Here is a 20,558-nt window from a genome sequence, read left to right as displayed (position 1 = left end):
GGTTGGTTAGCTGAAATAAGTGTATCAAAAGTTCATGGTCTGCAAAGCACAGCCTGACCACCAGGAGCTCAGCCAGTAAGACTAATTTGAGAACCATGCCTTGACCACTGGAAATTTCCAAATAGTCAAGACCAGGTATATGGAAATATGAGAAGAATCATAAACATAACTTCATATCCTATCTAGAATAAGTCCATCCAAGCCAATAATCATTGCCTCCAAGTCTCCGCTTAAGTGTCATTACTATCCAGATCATCCTATTTAAAACTGCATCCCTCAAATTCCCTTACTTTCTTTGTTTTCATAGCATGGATCACCTTTCAACGTAATATACAACTTATCATTAATTATGCTTACTGTCTGCCTTCCCCACTAGAACATAGGCAGATCTTGGTCTGTTTTGTGCAGCTAGATTAGTGTCTGGTACTCAATAAATGTTTGCTGCAGGAATGAATTAAAAGTTATAGTTCACCCAAACCTAAATGGATTGCTTTACTAGATAGTGTGAGACAATTTTCAAATTAAAATCATTACTACCTATGAGGAATAATTTGATTTCTCCAAATCAGTATAATATTCAAGTACCCTATAAATACAGTAGGGTTAGTTCCCTCCTAATATGGTCCTAAAAAGAGGGATGTGCAAGGACCAGAGAGCATGAGAAGATAGTGAGAGGGGCTTTCAAGGGCCTTCAGAAATCTCAGCTACCCACACACAGTCCCAAGACAATTTTTTAAGGACATAGTATTAAAGTTATTTCTCTTCTTTGGTTCCCTAGAGGTCTGGCTAAGCAGTCTAAGATTACTGATTCTCAAATATGTGTTCAAGTGAGCAGGGTGCAGAATTGGAAAGGATCCACAGTGTAGGCCTGGTAAATTCCAAGACACCCAGCCAAATAAGCAGTTTCCAGGGGCAGCAGGTTACTGTTACTCTCTCCCTCTATGCCGAGGGTGTAAATGTTAGAGAGAGGCAACTGCCTAGGCCAAAAGACCAATGTCAGCTTACTTTCCAGGGAGTCTGAGCTCAGGGCAGTGCACCTCATCCCGTTCACAGTCTTTACTCTCTAACGCCCTTAGACAGCATAAGTTCTCATGAAGAAGCACATTTACTCTCCTATTCACACAGAAGCAAGGAGAAGGCAAATGAGACCCCTTGAACTAAGCAGTCATTCCAGAGCTCCATCCACTGCAGTGGTGAGTCACCAAAGTGGCCAATGAGGGCTCTGGGAGCAGTCTGACTTAGGCAAAAGATCGTTAAGGCTCAATTACCCTAAGACTGGTTATTAATCAAATACTACAAGGATTCCAAAACATGGAATGAAGAAACAGAATTCAAAGTCAAAGGTGGGTGGGCTTTTTTTGTTTATTAATATTTATTGTGTGTGTTTAGCTAACCTCTGTAAACTTTGCAGTTAATGCGGCTCCACACTTCGTCCTGTCAAGGAAATGCATCTTATAGCAGAGAGCTGGCTATCTGCCAAACCAAACAATCCCTGAGACAGCAGCAAGGCTGGGGAGCAAGCAGAGCTTCACGCTGCTAACTTGTCAAACACACATACTGGGTTTTACTTAACAACAATGGGACACGTGCCTGCTAGAAGAAGCCCAAGGAACCATCAGAAGACAGATGAGCTGTAACTACTTAGAAAGAGTGCATTTACTCAATCAACCATCCACCAAGGACTTCCTCCATCCTCTGTTCTTGAAGAGGTACTTCTGTAGCTGGGGGCTTGCCACATTCAGATTTACTGAGTGATGATACAGCAAATGAAGGGTAGAGAGCATGTCTGAATCAAAGGACCAGAGAAAAATGTCATAACATGAGGTCTACATGAACCAAAGGGAAAGCCTTCTCATTATATTATGAGATTCAAATGACAGAAGACCACTGTGGTGCAAAGAAATAGATTCCACAGTCAGTCTGCAGAGTTTAATATACTGATTTGCTTACTTAAACTGATAAAGTGTTTTATTCTTACACTAATCTACTTCATTTTACCAAAGCATGAGGGACCTGCGTCGGCTTCCCCTAGCTGCCTAAGTGAACTCCATTTTAGCATAAAACTAAGTTTAGTTTTCTAAACCAAAGCCTACTGTCATTTTAGATAATCGGGCAGTGCAGAGCAACCACAGTCTGCCCCCCAAGTACGTAGCTCTAGCAGCAGCCACAGAGCGTCAATAACTGGGGGTTGGAGATCATAAGCAAGATGACAAGGCGTTACAAGACTTTCATGTGCTCAACACAGAGATCTTTCTTCTCTGCAGAGACCAAAGGAAAAAGAGAAGGGTGGGTTAGGGAAGAAGAAAGCACTATGTGTACAAAAGACAGTGTCAAGATTCCAAAACAGGAATTTGGAATTTACTCCTTAGCAAAAGTAAAAAGGCCACCAAAAATTCCAAGTAATTTATTTCTGTGGTATATCTGTTTACTTTAAGTGAAATCATGGAAGCAAATAAGGAGAGGAGAAGGAAACCAATGAGAGAAACGAATTTATATTTTAGGACATGGAAACTATTAGGTATCTGGAACTTCATGTTATTAAAGTAATTGAATCCTCTCAACAATACCACAAGATTAGTTATCTCACACCCACTTCACAAGAAGAAACTGAGGCTTGTAGGAGGCTGGGTAACTTTCCCAAGGTCACATAACTTGTACACAGAAGAGCAGGGATCGGCAAGGAGGCTTTTCCAACTCCAATGCTTGTTCCTTTAGACTACCTAATTATGTGAAGTCCTATTTTAGAAGTTGGGGAGGAAGGGATGTGGGAGATGTAAAATCATTTCTAAACTCACCTAACCCAGAAGTAGAAACCTTAGCAAGTTTATATTAAAAAGCAGATGGTATTACTAAAACCATAAAGGAAAAAGCCCACCACTACCCAGTTCACAAATGTTACTATAAAAGAAATCAATGCCTGTGTAACATCTTAGGAGTCTGTAATGCACATATCCAAACACTACCCTTATTCTACTTTACAAGCTAAAAGAAGCCCAACATCCTTCATAATTTTATATCTTAAACATGATTATGATGAAACACCATTTCCTGATCCTTCCCAGCTGCTGACCCACACTGTAAAAGAAACTCCATCTGGTTTTTTCATGTTTGGTTTTTGTCATATAGTACAAGAATGAATAAGCTAACTCGGTGATTCCTCGGGAGAACAAGTATTTTCCAGAATTTTCAAATAAGGAGCCTTACACCTGTCTGTGAAGGAGAGCGTCACACAGTTTTGCAGACATCCTCCAGACTACCCACTGCATTTGAAAGGCTGTGTGTATACTGATGCCCAAGGCTAAAAACTCAGATCAAGATGTGAGTCCAAAACAAATAAAAAAGAAGGCAGATGAAAATGGAAAGGTTACTGGAGGGGAATTTTCTTCAGATTTCCACAAGCCCAAGTTTTATTTCACAGAGAAAGAAAAACTGCTTTCCACATTAAGATACTGAGCCAGGGAGGTAGAAGAGTAAGACAGGAATTCTTTGAACTTTTCCAGGCTATTTGTCCTGTCCTCCCATTGCCTTGCTTTTCCCACACCTGGACTGTTTTGCAGCAGGCATGGGCCATCGGGCTTAGTCTCGTTCCTCTAATGTTCAGGATGCAAACCTGATGAGTAGGCCTTAGTCTACAATAGATAAGACTCCTCAACACCCACCTGATCTCCGTGGAGACATCCCTTAAATAAAAACAATTAAAGGCATTTTCTCTGCTCTTCTAAGTGAGCACTCACCTATCCTTTTTCCCTCCTCCACATTCCTCCAACTCTAAGGAAGTTCTCCCACAGGGCCAGACTGTAGCAATTGTCACTTTTTGCTGGAAATCTCAATCTTCCTTCTTCCCTGCCCCAAATAATTCTGTTTCTGATAAGTCAGCTAGAAGCCCAATAGTGAAAGGAACAAGCGCCATGGCACCTTTATAAATGCAGGGGTTGCCGCAGAAAAACCAAACAAGGAAAAGTGTTGCTCTATACCTCCATAAATATTTGGTACAGATGCACAGATCATACTTTTTTAAAAACTGGCATCCAGTTATCAAATTATGTCCCATCAAACACATGGAAAATGCATTTATTAAAATCAGTTTATTTACAGCCTCTGCTTTCAAATTAAGGTAACCGCTAAAGCAGCAAAAATCTGGAACCTGGTAATTGTCCTTGGCACAAAATGAAATCACATCTGTATCTGATAATGAACTTGCCTAAAGAATTTCATCACGAGAAAAAGTTCTCAAGAGAAAATGGAAGGTCTCTTGGGTAAGAAAATTAAATACAATTTTCTTCATCTAATTCAAAACACTAAATGTTAGTTTGCTCCAACCTGCTATTTGAGAAGAATTTACAAAGGCAAAGAAAGCACAAATAATGACTGAAGAAAATCTGGTAATTATTCTTATTAACAACAGTCTGGCAGCAGGAAACAAACAGGAGGCTGGATGCTGGGGTCCACGTCAGTGAGCGACATCAGTGGTGGGTCATGAAAGGCAAATACCCCAGAGGCCCCGAACCACAGTGATCCCTTAGAAGCAGCTCTCACTGGAGGCAGGCTCCCAGAATTCAAGTAGAACTTCCTACTGGTGGGCAGAGGATGGATCAAGTATGCCAGGATATAGAGCCCCTCAGGCTTGAGAGGGGCCTGGGGCACTGGAACTTCATGCAAGTCAGTTCTAGCAAACAGTAGCCTTCTCTGTTATACCATATACTATCGTCTATAATGAGGACCAGGTTGTGAAAAAGCTTAGAAAGCACTACTGAAGCCATCTCTCTCAATCATATCTGTACAGACTCAGAGCCCTTTCCCTTCTTCATTTATCCATAGTGCAACAGAGATAGGCATAAAGAGCATGACCATAAATCTCTCCCTTATATGAATGAACAAAGCACAAATGGATAAAACTTTTAAATCCCTAACTACTGGATAAGAAATAAATTATGATCAGATCTCAGAAATCATCAAGTATGTAAAACAAAAAAATATATATATAGGAAAAGCTCAATCTTCGAAGATAAACTATACAGGAGTGTAAGGCACTATTTGTCTTAATACAATATATGTAAAGATGTCTTACAAATCATACTCTTGTATTTAGCCCTTTGGGGGTCTCATAACCCTTCGTCCTACAAGACATAGCATTATCTATCACTCCAAAAAAGGAACACTATCCTGGGACATGTGTTAATTATAGAACTTTTTCTTCCCCACACTATATATAATTGTGAAAGTTTGGCTAGAATTCCAACAGAACACCTGGAAAACTTGTTACCAAAGATCGTTCATCAAGTTCTGGTTGGGACAGGAGAAACTGTCAAAGAAAATCCTACAAAACAAAGTCCTTCACTTGGTCTTCTACCAATGGGATGTAATAGGGTGCTGAGGTGAGACGATGCAGCACCAGCCACTACTGTACTGTATGTTTATACATTATACAAAGAATAGTGTGTCGTTTTGAACACATTTAAATACCTACAAAATCAAGTACTTTTTTGATATTTTATAGAGTCAAGTATGTATCTCCTTCAGGGTTGTATTATCTAATGCCCAATTCTTCATCCAGTTTCACCACTCATGGCAATTATGTCTATACAAGGAAGTACAGATATATTTAAATACCAATTAAATAAAACACCAAACTCTTGTGTAGAAAAGGAAAAAAAGGTTCTAATTAATCAAAAGGGAAACATTGACTGTTTCTACTCTTTTGAAGGACTAGAAATAGAAGCAAAACAGTAAACAAAACATTTCCTTGAAACTGCTGACACCAAGTAAGTAGTAGATGCCTCTTAACACTGCATGTTGCAGGTTAAATGACACTAGAAACATGAATAAACTACTTTTTTTGAATAAACTATTAAACTGGACAAGCCCTCCTTTTAATCCTCATTCATCTGCCTTCGATGATTTATAAAACCTGAAGCAGTATGTGATAGGCTCTTCATCTCACTGTAACTCCCAAAACGAGATTACTCAAATAGATATTTATAGGAAAAGACATCTCACCATTGGTTTTGAAATAGTGATTTCAAATACTGATTCCTACAGTAAACATTACCTCAAAGAAGAGAATGTTGAATAGAGAATCAAAATAACTACACCTGAATTAAGGGTCTACTGGCTAAATTCATAAATTGTTTTCTTTAAAGAGACTGAAAATGAGGACGAAATAAAATAATAAGCACATCAGAATTTGTCTTCTAAGGAAGAATAATGATTACACTTTTGATAAAATATAGTGACAAATTCCAACTAATAATATTTACTTCCAAGCACAGTGTATTTTACAAAATAGATCCAGGAAACAGATCATATTCATTAACAGTATAACCACCAAAACAAATTATATTCATTAGAGTTTTAAATTACCAGTACTTTAAGCATCTGCAGTAAATTTGTTTCCTCCACTGAACTCAAACACAGCTATTTTTAGTAAGTCTGAAAAAGGATCATCTCAAGTTTTAAAGAAGCAGACAATTAAAATCTGTACTTCTTTCATCAAATCTAAAAGAAAACATATTTATGCTCTGAAATTCCAAATTAATTAGAGAAGCATTAACAAAAAAGAAAAATAAGAGAGGATGGTATGAAATAGGCCATTATAGTAAGTCCCAATAAGAATATACTAGAATAAAATATATCAAAAGGTAAAGCAAAATTAACAAATACATTTTTATCAAACACCTACTATGACATACATTGTGCTGGCCTTTAGGAACAATGCCCTTACCACCCACATGGCAATGAGGAGACCCTTACTTCAATTTGGTCACTGGAGAATATAGAAATGACTGACAAGACTGTGTCAATGATAACTGAAGTGCTGAGAAAATGTGACCCACAAGGAAATGTTAAAACAACAACAACTAAGTCTGGTTTGCTTAGACAAGATAAGACAGCACAGTAACTTTATAATCTTCAAGGAAATAGAGGATGTTGACCAGCTGTTCTCCAATTCCTTGAGGACTAGAGTAAAGGATGTGGGCTCTAAGCATGAGAATGTGAGGCTAAAAGAAAAGGGGAAAAAAAAGATTTGATGGTAAGGGATTTCATAAACAGAAATGAACTCTTTAGGGAGACTATAAAATCTTCTGTTAAAAGTTTACTTTTCATATTAGGATAGTTGAGCCATAGTTCTCAGGTGGGCAAGAAGGTGGACTCTTGGAAAGTAATATTGAGACACTGAGCAAAGTGCTCCTGATGCCAGATGGCAGCTAATAAAGAAAAAGCCAGCAACTCTGCCTGTGGCATAGTTATGCCAAGGGAACACATCACCAGAGTAAGAGAGGTGACTCACACTAGGATCAAGGCCATTACTGTATTTCCCACAATATGAATGTCCCTACAAATGTGCAGCCATCTTAGAAGCTTCCTCTTAGGGACATCTGCTGCAATTTATACTATTTCATTATTTATTTCATATAGTGTTTTCCATCACTGTTACAATTTTTTTGATTAAAAAATCTCCCAGTTCCGTGTGAGACAGAGGGATCACATTCCATTCAGTCTCTCCCTCTGAATGCAGTTATAAAACCTAAATTTGAGGATTCTGAAAAGCAAGCAGTCCAGAATTCAAAGAAAGTATCACTGAAGCAGAGGTGAGTTTACTATTTCCCCAATTCTGGTACTCAGACCTCTCCCTCCTCTCACCAAAAACAACCTGTTAGTAACAAAATAATCAAAGTTTTAAATAAAGACAGCATCAATCTAACTGAGATTTCCTTTGGCCTCAGGCTTCAGTATGGCTTGGTATAGCACTGTTACCGATCTCATTTCTTCTTAAGTATAGGAATTTTATTCATTATGAATTTTTTGCATTAATTTTTATTTTTTATAATGTTGCATTAAAATGTTAATTTATCTTGATTACTGAGTTTTTTGGGCCTCCTTAAATTTTGTACTTGTGCCTGACCCTAGTCCTGGCCTTGCCTCAACCTATATCTTACTCTATTATACAAAAATTAGCTCGAAATAAACCATGCACTCAAAATAAATCACATAAAACTTCTAGAAGAAAACAGAGAAGAATATCTGTGTGACTGGGGGTCAGTTAAGAAGTTTTTAGATATGACACTAAAACTACATTCTATAAAAGAAAAAAACTGATAAATTAGACTTTCTCAAAATTAAAGTACTTTGCTTTGTAAAAGACCTTGTTAAGGGGGGTAGAAAAAACAACAAGGAACAGATTGGGATAAAATTTTTATAAGTCACATATCCTAAAAAGAACTTGGCATCTAGAGCATATAAAAGACTCTCAAAATTAACAGTGAGAAAACAACCTTATTTAAAACTGGGCAAACAACTTAAACAGGCACTTCACCAAACAAAATATAAAAATGAACACATGAAGATACTCAACATTATCAGCCATCAGGAAAATGCAAATTGTAACCGTGATGAACTACCACTTCACATGCCTATCAGAATGTATAAAATTAAAAATGTTAACAATACCAAGTGTTGGTGAGGATGTAGAGCAAGTAAAAACACTCACACACTGATGGGAATGCAAAATGGTATTATTAATCTGAAGAATGGCTTGGCAGTTTCTTATAAAAATATACACTCAGCCCATGACTCAGCAAGCCTACTCTTAGGCATTTACCCTAGAGAAATAAAAACTTATATTCAAACAAAACCTATATATGAATTACTACAGCAGCTCTATCCATAATCTCCAAAAATTAAAAACAATCAAATGTCCTTTAATAGATAAACAAATTGTGCTAGACCCATATAGTGGAATACTACACAGCCATAAAATGTAACAAATTATTGATATGCATAACAAACCTGTATGAATCTCAAAGGATTCTGCTGAAAGAAATTGATCTTAAAAGGTTACACACTGTATGAGACCATTTATATGATATTCTTGAAAAGCCAACACTATAGTGATGCAGAACACATCAGTGAATATCAGGGATTAGAAATGGAAGGCAAGGAAGTGGGTGAGAGTGTGACCATAGAGAGAGAGCACAAAGGAGATTTTGGGGAGTGATGGAACTGTTCTGACCCTGTTGTATTGATAGTGACTACAGGAATCTAAACAAGTTTTAAAAAATTACAGAACTGTACACTTTTAAAAGTAATAAAAGAAAATCAGCACTAAACTAATTCCTTTCCTTTTCCCTAGGTAAAACATTTTAAGACTTGATAAGGTAGATATTAACAGTTAAACCATCATGAAATCAGTGGTTTCTTTCCTCTTTACTCTCATGTGTCTACAGATGAACACGCAACTGTACTCTTAAATCCTGAGAACTACTGTCCTGGAACATCCATAGCATGATACCTTTAGGTGCAATGAGAATCAAGAATTAATTTAATTAGGTCTTACCAGCCCCACCCTGGACACTGAGGCTGACTTACTAGAGACTCCAGCCGAGTTCCAGTTACTGTTTAAATTGAACTCTGATTTGCATGCTGCTGGCTTTAGGAAATCCCCAAAAAAGGTTTAGTAAGTTAAATCACAAAAGCAGTAAAAATGCAATATTGTTTTTCATCATAGCCCAATAGCATCTCTGTTTGTATTAAAGAAAATACTCCTACAGAAAGTAGCAGTGACTGATCACTGTGCTTCTTGACAGTAAAATAACCATGCTGAAAGTTAGCTCATGACCGTGGGGAAAGGCAGTGCTAGAAAAAGAACCATGTGACTGCTGTGTTGGCAAATTTACACTAAAACTCCAGCATCTTCTACTTACTCCCAAGTTTCCTATCACATACTCATATATCTCAGAAGACCAGGAAACACCCAGAGCTCACTTACCGTGTCTTTCTGTTCTCAACTAGCAAACGCTCCATAAACCTATGTTGAGTCTATTGTCTTATCATTTGGCGGTGGGAAAACTGACAGATTTTATTAAATACAAGCATGTTAATCAGGATCCATCAAGAATCTATACTGTTTAATCCTCCTAAGAAAGTGAATCACAATAAAATATCATTAAGCTGATACTGTTTTATTCAAAATAATACATAATTCAAAGCAACTGCTATTTCCTTGCCAGCCAGCTGCCTGATTGCTATTTAATAAAAATCACATAATGGAAAGCTAGTTAACTCAAAGCCCATTTTTTTCCATCCCCTTGTGCTTCACATTAAAAAGGTTTCACTGTATTTTAGAAAACAGATAAATGCCAAATATAGTCTTTTTTTCAAGTTTATTTTCAGTTGGCATTTGCACTGACAATAGCTCAAGTTCCCTCTGTGTACTATTTCTTACGTGATCCTGACTGGGCAAAGACACTGCTGGACCCCTTCATTTCTAGAAAACTTTTAAAGAGGTGCACTTCGGCTTGAGCTGGGACTTTATATGAGTGGGACAGATCATTAGCCTATTTCCAGTACAGAATGGAAGAACAGATGAGTTCCTCAGCATATTCAGAGAGAAGCTTTCACAGGCACAGTTTCTTTAATTCATTAAGTTTGAAGCAATTTCCCAGATTAGTTATATCTGTATTCAAATATGAAAACAAAGATACATTCCAAAGCCAATTCTGAGGACCCCTGGAATAGCCATTAATTTGAATGACCTTTCTGCTCTCCTTCACATGTAAAAATAATGGGGGAAATGACTGTGTGTCTGAAGACTCAGCACGTCCTTTACACTTATAAATTAAGATAAACAGCTAGATTCATGAAGGATCTATTATTTCATGGCCCCATTATAGCCATTTATTCTTTTTCAATCTGTTTGGATTTAAAATATTCATATTCCCTCCTAGTAAGAACACAAAAACTTTTTATGTGAAACGCAAGTGGTAATCCTTTCATTTTATATGTTATATGTCATTTTATATGTTAACACACAAGCAACTTTTTTGGACATCAAAATTCATTAATTTAAGTATCTGGGAATAATCTATGGGTGATGTGATAAGATATGATATTTAATTTCTCAATGATCTCTTGTTAGTTTTTTAGATTTAATATGTACTACTTTTATAATCAGAAAAACTCAATTAAAATACAAAAAGCTAATCTGATGTAGTCCTCACTAAAATATATATATGAAGAATGTATGTATATATCAAGAATTAGATCTTACAAGGTGAGGAAAACTAATGTGAACTCAAGTTCTCTTCAGAACTTCACCTAATTAAATAAAGAAGGAAACAAAGTTGGTATTTTAATGGAAATTTTTGCTTTTTTTTTTTTTTAAGAAATCTCTCTCTTTTTGTTACATAATATGGACCTTACCTTCTCCTCAGTATATGAAGTAGGCTATCTCTGGAATTGGACAAATAGGTCTGAAATAACAAACTTTCCCCTCCTTTTGGTAAATATACAAACTGTAACTTAACATAATTTTAACAATAATTATATACTTTTCAACCAATACTTATGATAATAAGGGGCAAAGATACAGCCTGTAGGTAGTTAGGTAGTAAGTAGATAAATAGATAGAGATAGATAGATAGATAGATAGATAGATAGACAGACAGACAGACAGATAGACAGACAGGTAGATAGATAAATTTGGTAGAAAAACTTCAAATTTTCTCTCTCTTATAAGGAAAGGCCAGAATTAATATTAAAAAGAAATAGAAAAGTCATTATTTATAATTTACTTTCCTCCATTTGACAAAGATGAAAATAACTGATAAAGTTCTGGGAAGGCAAATCCAGAATATAAATACTTTCTGTAACTATAGGGTTGGTTCTGTGAAAAAATTAATAACAATTTTTCAAACTGATAGAAAACACTAATATTTGACACTCTTGAGTTTTCTTTCTGAAAGAACATAAATGAGGTGTGCATAATCCCAATTTCATACCTCATAGGGAAGGAATATTCCAGAGAACAAGTAGCGGTAGAAAGAAACAAAAATCTAAGAAAATCCTTGTTCTCTGCTATCTATTCTCTTCAATGGTTAAAAAAAATGTTCCTAGAGATAATCAAATATGCTTTAGATAATCGCAAATGAATCTTTTTTTTCCTTTTCGAAAGAGTTGTACTTATCTTTCTTATGTTGGTACTAGGATTCTCAATCAACTTTGAAATGCCTAAGGCAGTCTAGTTGAAAATGCTACAGCAAATTTTCTTTCCCTTCCCATCAGTGGCCAAATGCTAGATCAGTTGTGCTAAATGCTATAGCTATGTTTTAAAAATAAAGGTTTCGCTTTTTTCTCTTTCGACCTCACTTTTGTTCAGTCAGTGTTTATAGAAACAGAAGTACCCAAGCAAACAAACAAATCAGAAGAGAAGTCAGGATCAGGTGTGAAATTTCTGACTTTTTTCCCTTCCACTTTTTTTCTTTGCCCAAGGGAATGTCTGTTATCTCTTTTAAATTACTCTTTTAAAGCAACTGAGGTGAAGAGGCCATCATCTTAAATAATACCAGGTCAAAACAACTTTATTTCACTATGCTTGGGTTAGAGAGTATAAATGGTAATATGCTAGTACAAATGCATAAACCATGTCCCTTGATTTATATTAGTGAAAAAGGAAATTCTATTAGTCATTTTTCAACAAATTATAGTTTGGTGAAAAAAATCACTAAGCTATTAATAGTTTAAAATGTTATTTCAGAGCATTTACCAAAATAACTGGAACTTTGTAAAGGCTTAAACATTTCTCTGTTTCTTCTAAACATAATTATTCCTTAAAATATTCATATGCAATCTCCAAATTACATTTTGTCCATTCTTTCTCTCCTGTGTTTTTCTCACATAAAACAGAATAATAGAAACCTTTTACACAATATATAAAAAGTCTAGGGTCCCATCTCATACAAAAATAAAAGTGAGCTTGTAAATTCAAAATTCAAGTCACACTCTGGAATTTATCTTAGAAAAGAGGCTAAGCACATTACTCAAATCACAAAGAAATAGATGATAAATGAGGATATGCATTTTTTTAACTTGAAACAAAATTGGACTATAAAGGAAACATCTAAAAATAATTTTAGCAAAATTATAAAATGTGTACAAACATCACATAGTAAAAATAGTAAATGTTAAAGAAACATTTGTCATCTAGTGAAGAATGTTGAGAATCTCTACATTGAATAGAGAAAGACAATTTTTCAAAGCATATGACAATGCAGAGTGTGTAATTAAAACCATCTTTTAAAGTTTGTTTCAAAAATAAATATGGAAAATGTAATTGTTGTAAATTTAATAGCCATTTATTGTGAAGATTGGAGGATAGTTTTTAGTTATTAGGAAATTAATTTTATAGATTGTTAACACCTCCTAACAGAAAACAATGTTTGGCTCCCTACATATGTTGACCTAGGCATTCCAGAATATAACTATCTAGGAGTTTATTTGGTTTCAGAAAAAGGAATGAGAAAAAAATATAATCAGTCATACTTTACTGAAGAAAATGGAGACATGTAGGATAGACATAAAGCCACCTTGGCCTGCCTGGTCAAATAAGCAAACAACTAAATGTTGCTGTTAAGAATATGAGATGCTGCTTTTTATCAAATTAAAACTCATTATAGCAGAGTGTGGTATTTCCAAAAGAAATGACATCATGGCTTTTAATGACAAAACACAAATAAATAAAAGAGGTGTTATTGGCCTTTCTAGTAAAGTGTCCACCCTCTTCATCCATTCCAAAGAATGAGTTTGTTTATTTTCTTACATTCCAAGAAGACTTAAAACTTGAGAAAAGAGATCAAAGGGGCAGTTTAAAGTCCCTTTAGCATACCATTCTACAATATAAACAGAAAGCAATGCTGTCTGATGTTAACAACCAAAAAAAGACAAACAAATCCTCAATCAATGATTTAAAAGGCCACATTAAGGTGTGGGGTTTGTCCCTATTTGAAGTTCCCTCTTCATCCATTAATTAAAATGGGTCTCAAAGTCTGTTTCCTGACTTTTCTAAGATAATTCAATACATGGTATATTCTGTCTACTTAATGTCCTCACTCCCTTGTTTGCTTCTCATCACTTGCTCATCCCTTAAATGCTCCAGTTTCCTAGGGTTCATCTTTCTCTATCCTTTATGCCTTTGCCGTGACCAAACTAGCCAGCAACCAACATTTCAACCATACACTATTAGTACTTCTCCCCAAATTGTGCCTTCTTTCTTCTGAGCACCAAACTCATCTCCCCATCTGCCTTCTGAGCATCTCCACGCAGAGGTCCTAAAGGTACTTCAAGTTCAACATATCAACAACAGAACTATCTTTCTTCTAAAACCTGCTTTCTTCTTTGTTTTAATCTTAGGGAACACTGACCCAGTCTCCTAAATATAAACCTCAGCCTTCATATACAAATGAATGCCACATCCTGTAAATCTAACCTCCATACCTCAGTAAAAATTAACTTCTAAAACCTAGATCTGAATGTCTCATTCCTCTGCTTAAAAGGCCACAAAATAAAGTCATCTTATTATTATGGTATACAAGGTCAGTTTACCTTTCCATTTCTAGATACTTCTCTCCTGCCTCACTCTCCCAAGACACATCTGTGCTCTACAATATGCATTACTGGCACTTCCCAAGTATACATTCACGCAGTCAATAAACAAGCGCCATCTACATGCCAGGCACAGTTTTAAGCATCAAGGATATCGCAGTGAATAAAATAAAGTTTCTGCCCTCATGGGCTTACATCCTGGTGGAAGAAGACAGACAAAAACAAGCAAATATATAATAGACAAGGTGGTGGTAAGTGCTACTGAGAAAAAGATGTAGCTAGGAAAGCAATTTAGAACAACACAACAAACAGCGTGTTCCGCACAAGTAAGAAATCCAGCATATTTTTAAGACTGCAACCATAATTCTACACCCCTTAATTTATTTACATTTCAGTTTAAATTATAATTTAAAAACACAACACCATGAATAACACTGAGATGTATAGTCACTGAGAGGCATAACAAAACACAGCTTACTTCTGGAACAACCAACTAAAACAATAATTTTATTTTTTGAGATTAAAGTTGAGAAAGTCAAGAGTGTTTTTCTTTGATTCTGGTGTTTTAGTTGGCTCCTGGATGCACCCTAAAAAAGTATTATTAGTGCTGGTACATTTCAAATTATGTCATGAGATTAGAATCTGTAAAACTTAAGGACTCATCTAGAATTAGTCTCATTGTTAGTTCACTGCCTCTAACTATACCATGGTTTTAAATTTAAGGCCTACAAATTAAGACTCCATTGTAATACTAGAATATTAGAGACAGGAGCTTTTTGCTGGTGATTAAAAAAGAGTTGTTCAATTGTCTGAATCATTTAAGTACATAATATGTCTCAACTGTTCACACAGAGCTGAAACAATTGGAGAAACCTACATAAGAGCACTGTTTAAGATATAGGGTGTTACTAAAGGATTTGACAACGCGCCAAAGAAAATTTGCACTGACATTAAATGGCCTGTTTCATACTCAGAAAATAACAATGATTTGCTTCAGTATCTAAATAATAATACATACTTTGAACGACTTTAAAGGATCTCAGATTTTCCTCTGGGAATCTTCACTATTATTGTATTATATATGGCTCCAATCTTGGGACATGAATTAATGAATGCATGCATGCATACATGCTGGTATTTTAGTGCTTACATAAATCTGTAAAGAAAACTAAAGGGCTTTTTTTTTTTTTTGGATGTATTTAAGTTAAATCTGAAATGTTTTAAACTTCCAATAACTAAATAGAAATTAAGTTCAATGGAAGCTAAGTCTTACTTTTTTTATTTTTAATGAAAAGTACTGGGGATTGAACCCAGGACCTCACACATGCTAAGCATGTGCTCTACCATCGAGCTCTACCCTCCCCACTGAGTCTTACTTCAAGTGACAACTCTGACAGGGAGGACTCTGTCAAAGTTTTCAAACAATGATACATACACTTCATCACATTCTCAGGGCATAATGTTTCACTTCTGCCCATAATCCCTGAATCCTCACAAACAAGCACATTGTGGCAAGTTCCTTTCTGTGTTCTACATGACGATCAGTTTCTCCTCTCCTCAAATTGGTTGGCAGAGGGGGTAAACATCCCAGGCCCAGCTGAAATTCTGACTAAAGTGTGGGCCCACAGGAAATATTGGGTCAGGGGAGAGAGGAAGGTAGTTAAGCCAGTCTGCAATGTACTAATAATTCCTGTGTTGGAGAAAAAAGCAGCTACTACTGCACTGTAAGGGCAAGGGCTTACGCTCTGTTTAAAAGCCAAAACCAAAACAAAGACGGCTAAGAGGCAAACTTGACTTCATTCTCAAGACTGGAAGAAAAGAATATACATACCGCATCTGTGATGTCTATTTCATATACCCTTTGGAAAGTCCTGCGCTCAAAGAAAACAAGTTTGCCGCTGCCACATCCCCTTTGAACAGATGTACCGGTGACAATCAGTTTATCATCTGGACTGAAACAACAGTCAGTCCTACAGACAAAAAGAGTTTATAAATACAGGCTTATGACCCCACAACAGTGCAGCGATAATGAGTGAGTTAAATAAAATAGAGCAACATCATTGTAATAAGACAGAACTCTCATATAGGGCTTATAATAAGTCAGGCACTTACATTAATTCACTTAATAATTCTATGAAGTAGATACTATTATTCCCATTTTACTGATGAGGAAACTGAGGCAGAGAGAGGTGAAATAAACCTTGCTCAAGATCACAAAAGTAAGTGGTGCAGCTGGGATTAGAACTTGAATAGTCTGATTACAGAATCTATGCTCTAATTTCATAGATTATAATATCCTTTAATGCAAATAGAGTGTGGGAAAAACTCAATACAGACATTGACAGTGTCTATACACAAATAGACATTGTATGACTAATGTCTAAGCAGTGATTATTTTGACCAGTTTTGGAACTGTTTTTTACCAGCACCACCTCTCAAGTAATTTGAGTTTTGTCAAGTCAAGGACCATGAAATGAGGAGCAGGCTGCACCGCTGGAGCCTAATTGATGGCTATGATTCAGCAGCTCTTGTGATTAGAGGTCTGGCCACCTGATTGTGAATAATCTAAGACATACCCAAAGACGTTATGTCATTAGCATTACTTGCAGCAGGCATAACAGCTCAAAAAATTCTCATCACCTATAAATTCATGTTTGTTTGTCCATCTGTTTGTTTTAACAGATAAATGCCATGGGCAGCAGACCATGTTAGAGTTAGTGCTCTGATATTACACAGCTTCCTCCATCTGATGCTTCCATTACCTTCATGCTTTCCTTGTTGGTCATGATTTAACACAGATGTGAAATTTTATTTCTACCAAAATAGAAAATTTTGCTTAGGCACTAACTGTACAGCTCAGAGGTCAAATCCCAACGTAAGCTGCCTCAGAAAAATCTTTAAAGCTTCGGTTATCAACTTAGTAGAATGGATAATAGGGTTCAGTGACTTAGAGAGAGACAGTTTCAGTAGGTGAAAGTTACCGAATTATTGACTGGAATGATGGTTTAAAAAAAAAGAAAATGACATATAATAATATTCAGTAACTATGAAAAATTGCTTTTATGGTATGAAGATTCAAATTTTAAAAGACAACAAATATGTAGGCCCACCTTGTCATTTATACACTTAAAAGAACAGTTCAATCCTTTAAGTATTTTTACTCCCACAAGACCTGTGTGTGCATACAATATACACACACAAACCCATGAACACACACCATTTCAACATCAACAATAAAATTTTAATTCTGAAGAATGTACAAAGAAAGGAAAAATAAAATGCATCTTTTAAAAAACCTATTTCACTCTTCAAGTCCCTTTTCTAGAAGATCTAAGACATATAATACAAATTAACATGAAGATAAGGAAATTACTTTTCCATTCTCTTATGCTTATCAAATATTAAAAATATGCTACTTACATTGGGAACATGGTGGGAAGACCCGAGGCTGAAAAGAGTGGCTTATTAAACTGTCGGATATCCCATAATTTTAATGTATCATCACCTGATACAGGAATAAAAGAGGAAAAAAAAGACAGAAAATAAATTTACCAAAAAGAACCAATTCCAAGTTCAGAGTTTGCTAAACTTAGTGTATAACTATAAGAAGGAAGAAAGGGAGAGAGGTGGGGAGGGAAGGAGAAAGGAAGGAGGAAGAAGGGAAGGAAGGAGGGAAAGAGATGCACGTAACATGTTGTACTTTTTTAACTGGGGAGCTTGAAAGCAGCAGTTGGGAGAATAGTAGAAAGACACATGATAATGAATTGGCCTTCTAGAAATTACTTTCCAGATTGCTGTAGCATCTGTAGGCTGGAAAGAACCCTGGAGAATCTACTCTAAAGAGTGACTTTAGAGCAGATGGTAGTTTCCCAGGGGTATACTTGAGCATAACCTGACTTCTTAAGAAGATATTAATTTAACAACCATCCAGACTGAAAGCAGTTCAATTCATAACAGATTCTTTTTCCCACTAGTGTGTGGGTGAAACCATCCATTAACATTAATGAGAGTGAACCATGTGCTTCCCTTCCCTCCAGTGTAACTCTATCTGTGGCTATCAGTCTTCACTTTGCTGGGGAGTACAGCTTTTCCAAGCCATTTAGAGAATAATGAATATTCTTTAAAGAATCACTTTTTAAAAAATATTTCTATAGGGCTACTAATTCCTGACCATAATGAAAGCCAAAACTCATATAAGTAACGTCTTGCTGTTCTTTCTCCCCAGTGTCCACAGCTGAGACCTGCCTCAACCCCTCGGGTCCAGTAAGGAATCAGTATCAGATGCAAGTGAGGTGAGTGGAGAGTCCAGTAAAAACCCCCATTCTCTCCCCAGCGACCCTTCCTCTGAAGCCCAACTTTTGGCAGGTGCACTAATCCACAACTGGCTGGATTAGAGACCTGCTTATACTTGAAGAACTTTTTAAGACTCACCTTTTTGCTTTTAGTCTTGGGGGGGGAAAAAGGTTACATATCCTCACAACCTTCAAACAGTAAGAAAACATTAATCTGAATTAAACAGTTTAGCTAACCGGGCAGTTTTTGTAGCTAGCAGGAGCACCTTACGACACCCTGGGGGCTCTGCTAAACAGACAGACTTCCATCTGCCATATTCTATAAATCCAGGAAGGAACATGATGGAGTACAGTGTACATGTTGTGGATGACATGTTACCCAATAGCCATTACAGAATGGAAAGGGAAGGTAAAAATTATCACTAAAATGGCTTTGCCTGAAATGGAGTTAATCCTATACCTCTAAGGCAGTAATAATCTATTGGGTGAGGGCTAGCCTATTTCAGAATCCTCTGGAAAGAATTTTGAAACTACATTCCCCTGTTACTCCCCTGTTCTCTCCCCATTCCACCTCTGAGATTCGGGTATATCACTCTAAAGATGCAAGAGTGAATGCGAGAATTTCCAATTTATCATTTGAAAAACCTTCCTAGGGGATTCAGATACACTGTTGGGGTAAGAATCACTGCTTGTAAGTGAAGAGTATAGTATATAGGTTTAATTAAGAGTCCTCTTAGGACTCAAATAGCAGTTTAGAATTGATGAACCAAAATGCATATTTTATACATATCCACCTTTGCCGTGTATACCATAAATAGAAAATACATAATTAAAAAAAAATCAAAGCACATGCACATGTAAGTGAGGGTAGTTTGGGTGTAATACACAAGGCTTCCTTGGAAGAAAGAGACCCTGAATGGAGTTCCCAAGAGTAAAAGGACAGCCCAGCTGAGGGGAGAGCTGTGCCAAGTCTATGTTCTCCTTACCTCCACTACCCTCCACACCAGGTTGTAAATTTTTTCAGGAAAGGAGCCCTATCTGTCATGTTCACAGTTTATACCAAGAACCTAGCACAATGCTAGCTCAGAGTAGCTGCTCAATACACAGTAGTAAAGTGAGTGAATGACTAAATGTAGTGTTGCTAGAGTAGTCTGGCCTACGGAATAAAGACTACATGTGGGAGGAAGGTACAGCTCAAGTAGTAGAGCACGTGCTTAGCATGCGCAAGACTCTGGGTTCAATCCCCAGTACCTCCTCTAAAAGTAAATAAATGAATCTAATTGCCCTCCCCAAGTGGGGGAAAAAAAAGACTAAATCCTTTATGGAATATTAAAGGTCATCTGTGACATGGCTCAAATCTACCTACCCTGATTCCCTTCTCTCCTTACAAAAGGTCTACCTGAAGCTCCTCAGTCATGTCCCATACTTCCCCTTCTTATGCTTTGTTCATAGGCTGCCCTCACTAGCCTCTTACTTCTTCTATCAACGTACAACTTATCCATGTGAGAAAGGTTTAGCAGAAAGTTAGAAACAACCTATATTCAACTACATGAGTGTGGATAAGTAAACTTAGAATACAACCATGCAGAACTATGTAGCTATTTTTAAAAAAGTCCAAGTATACAACTTTTTTAAACTGAATTTAGTATTTGAACTGAAAAACAAAAATTCAATGGTCAGCAAATAGAAGAGTTTGAAATGCTAGACCCAAAACTATAAAATGATGCACAAAAAATACAGAACATCACTACAAAATTTCATAAGGTAGAGGCAAAGGTCATCCTTTGGAGTCTCCAAACACTGATGGAATTTGAAGCTAAAATAAAAACTTAGGCAAAAAAGTACATATAGTCTAAATTTTACTTGATACTTTTTAGTAAAATAATATTG

The 20,558-nt window shown here is 36.3% G+C and overlaps 1 protein-coding gene across 1 annotated transcript in view; it reads right to left on the bottom strand.

The window, feature by feature from the left end:
- The window catches only part of WDR70 (WD repeat domain 70), a 233,168-nt gene that overhangs the window by 23,655 nt on the left and 188,955 nt on the right, over window positions 1–20,558 (bottom strand). The window contains exons 12-13 of the mRNA XM_006185141.3: window positions 17,797–17,881; window positions 16,208–16,346 (exon numbers count right to left, since the gene is read on the bottom strand). Coding sequence (XP_006185203.1) covers window positions 16,208–16,346; window positions 17,797–17,881 — 224 coding nt within the window. The remainder of the gene's footprint in view (window positions 1–16,207; window positions 16,347–17,796; window positions 17,882–20,558) is intronic.

This window comes from Camelus ferus, chromosome 3 (genome assembly GCF_009834535.1).
Source record: "Camelus ferus isolate YT-003-E chromosome 3, BCGSAC_Cfer_1.0, whole genome shotgun sequence".
Lineage (NCBI taxonomy): Eukaryota > Metazoa > Chordata > Mammalia > Artiodactyla > Camelidae > Camelus > Camelus ferus.
The sequence above is the reverse complement of the archived record's forward strand: the minus strand, read 5'-3'. Positions and strand labels throughout refer to the sequence as shown.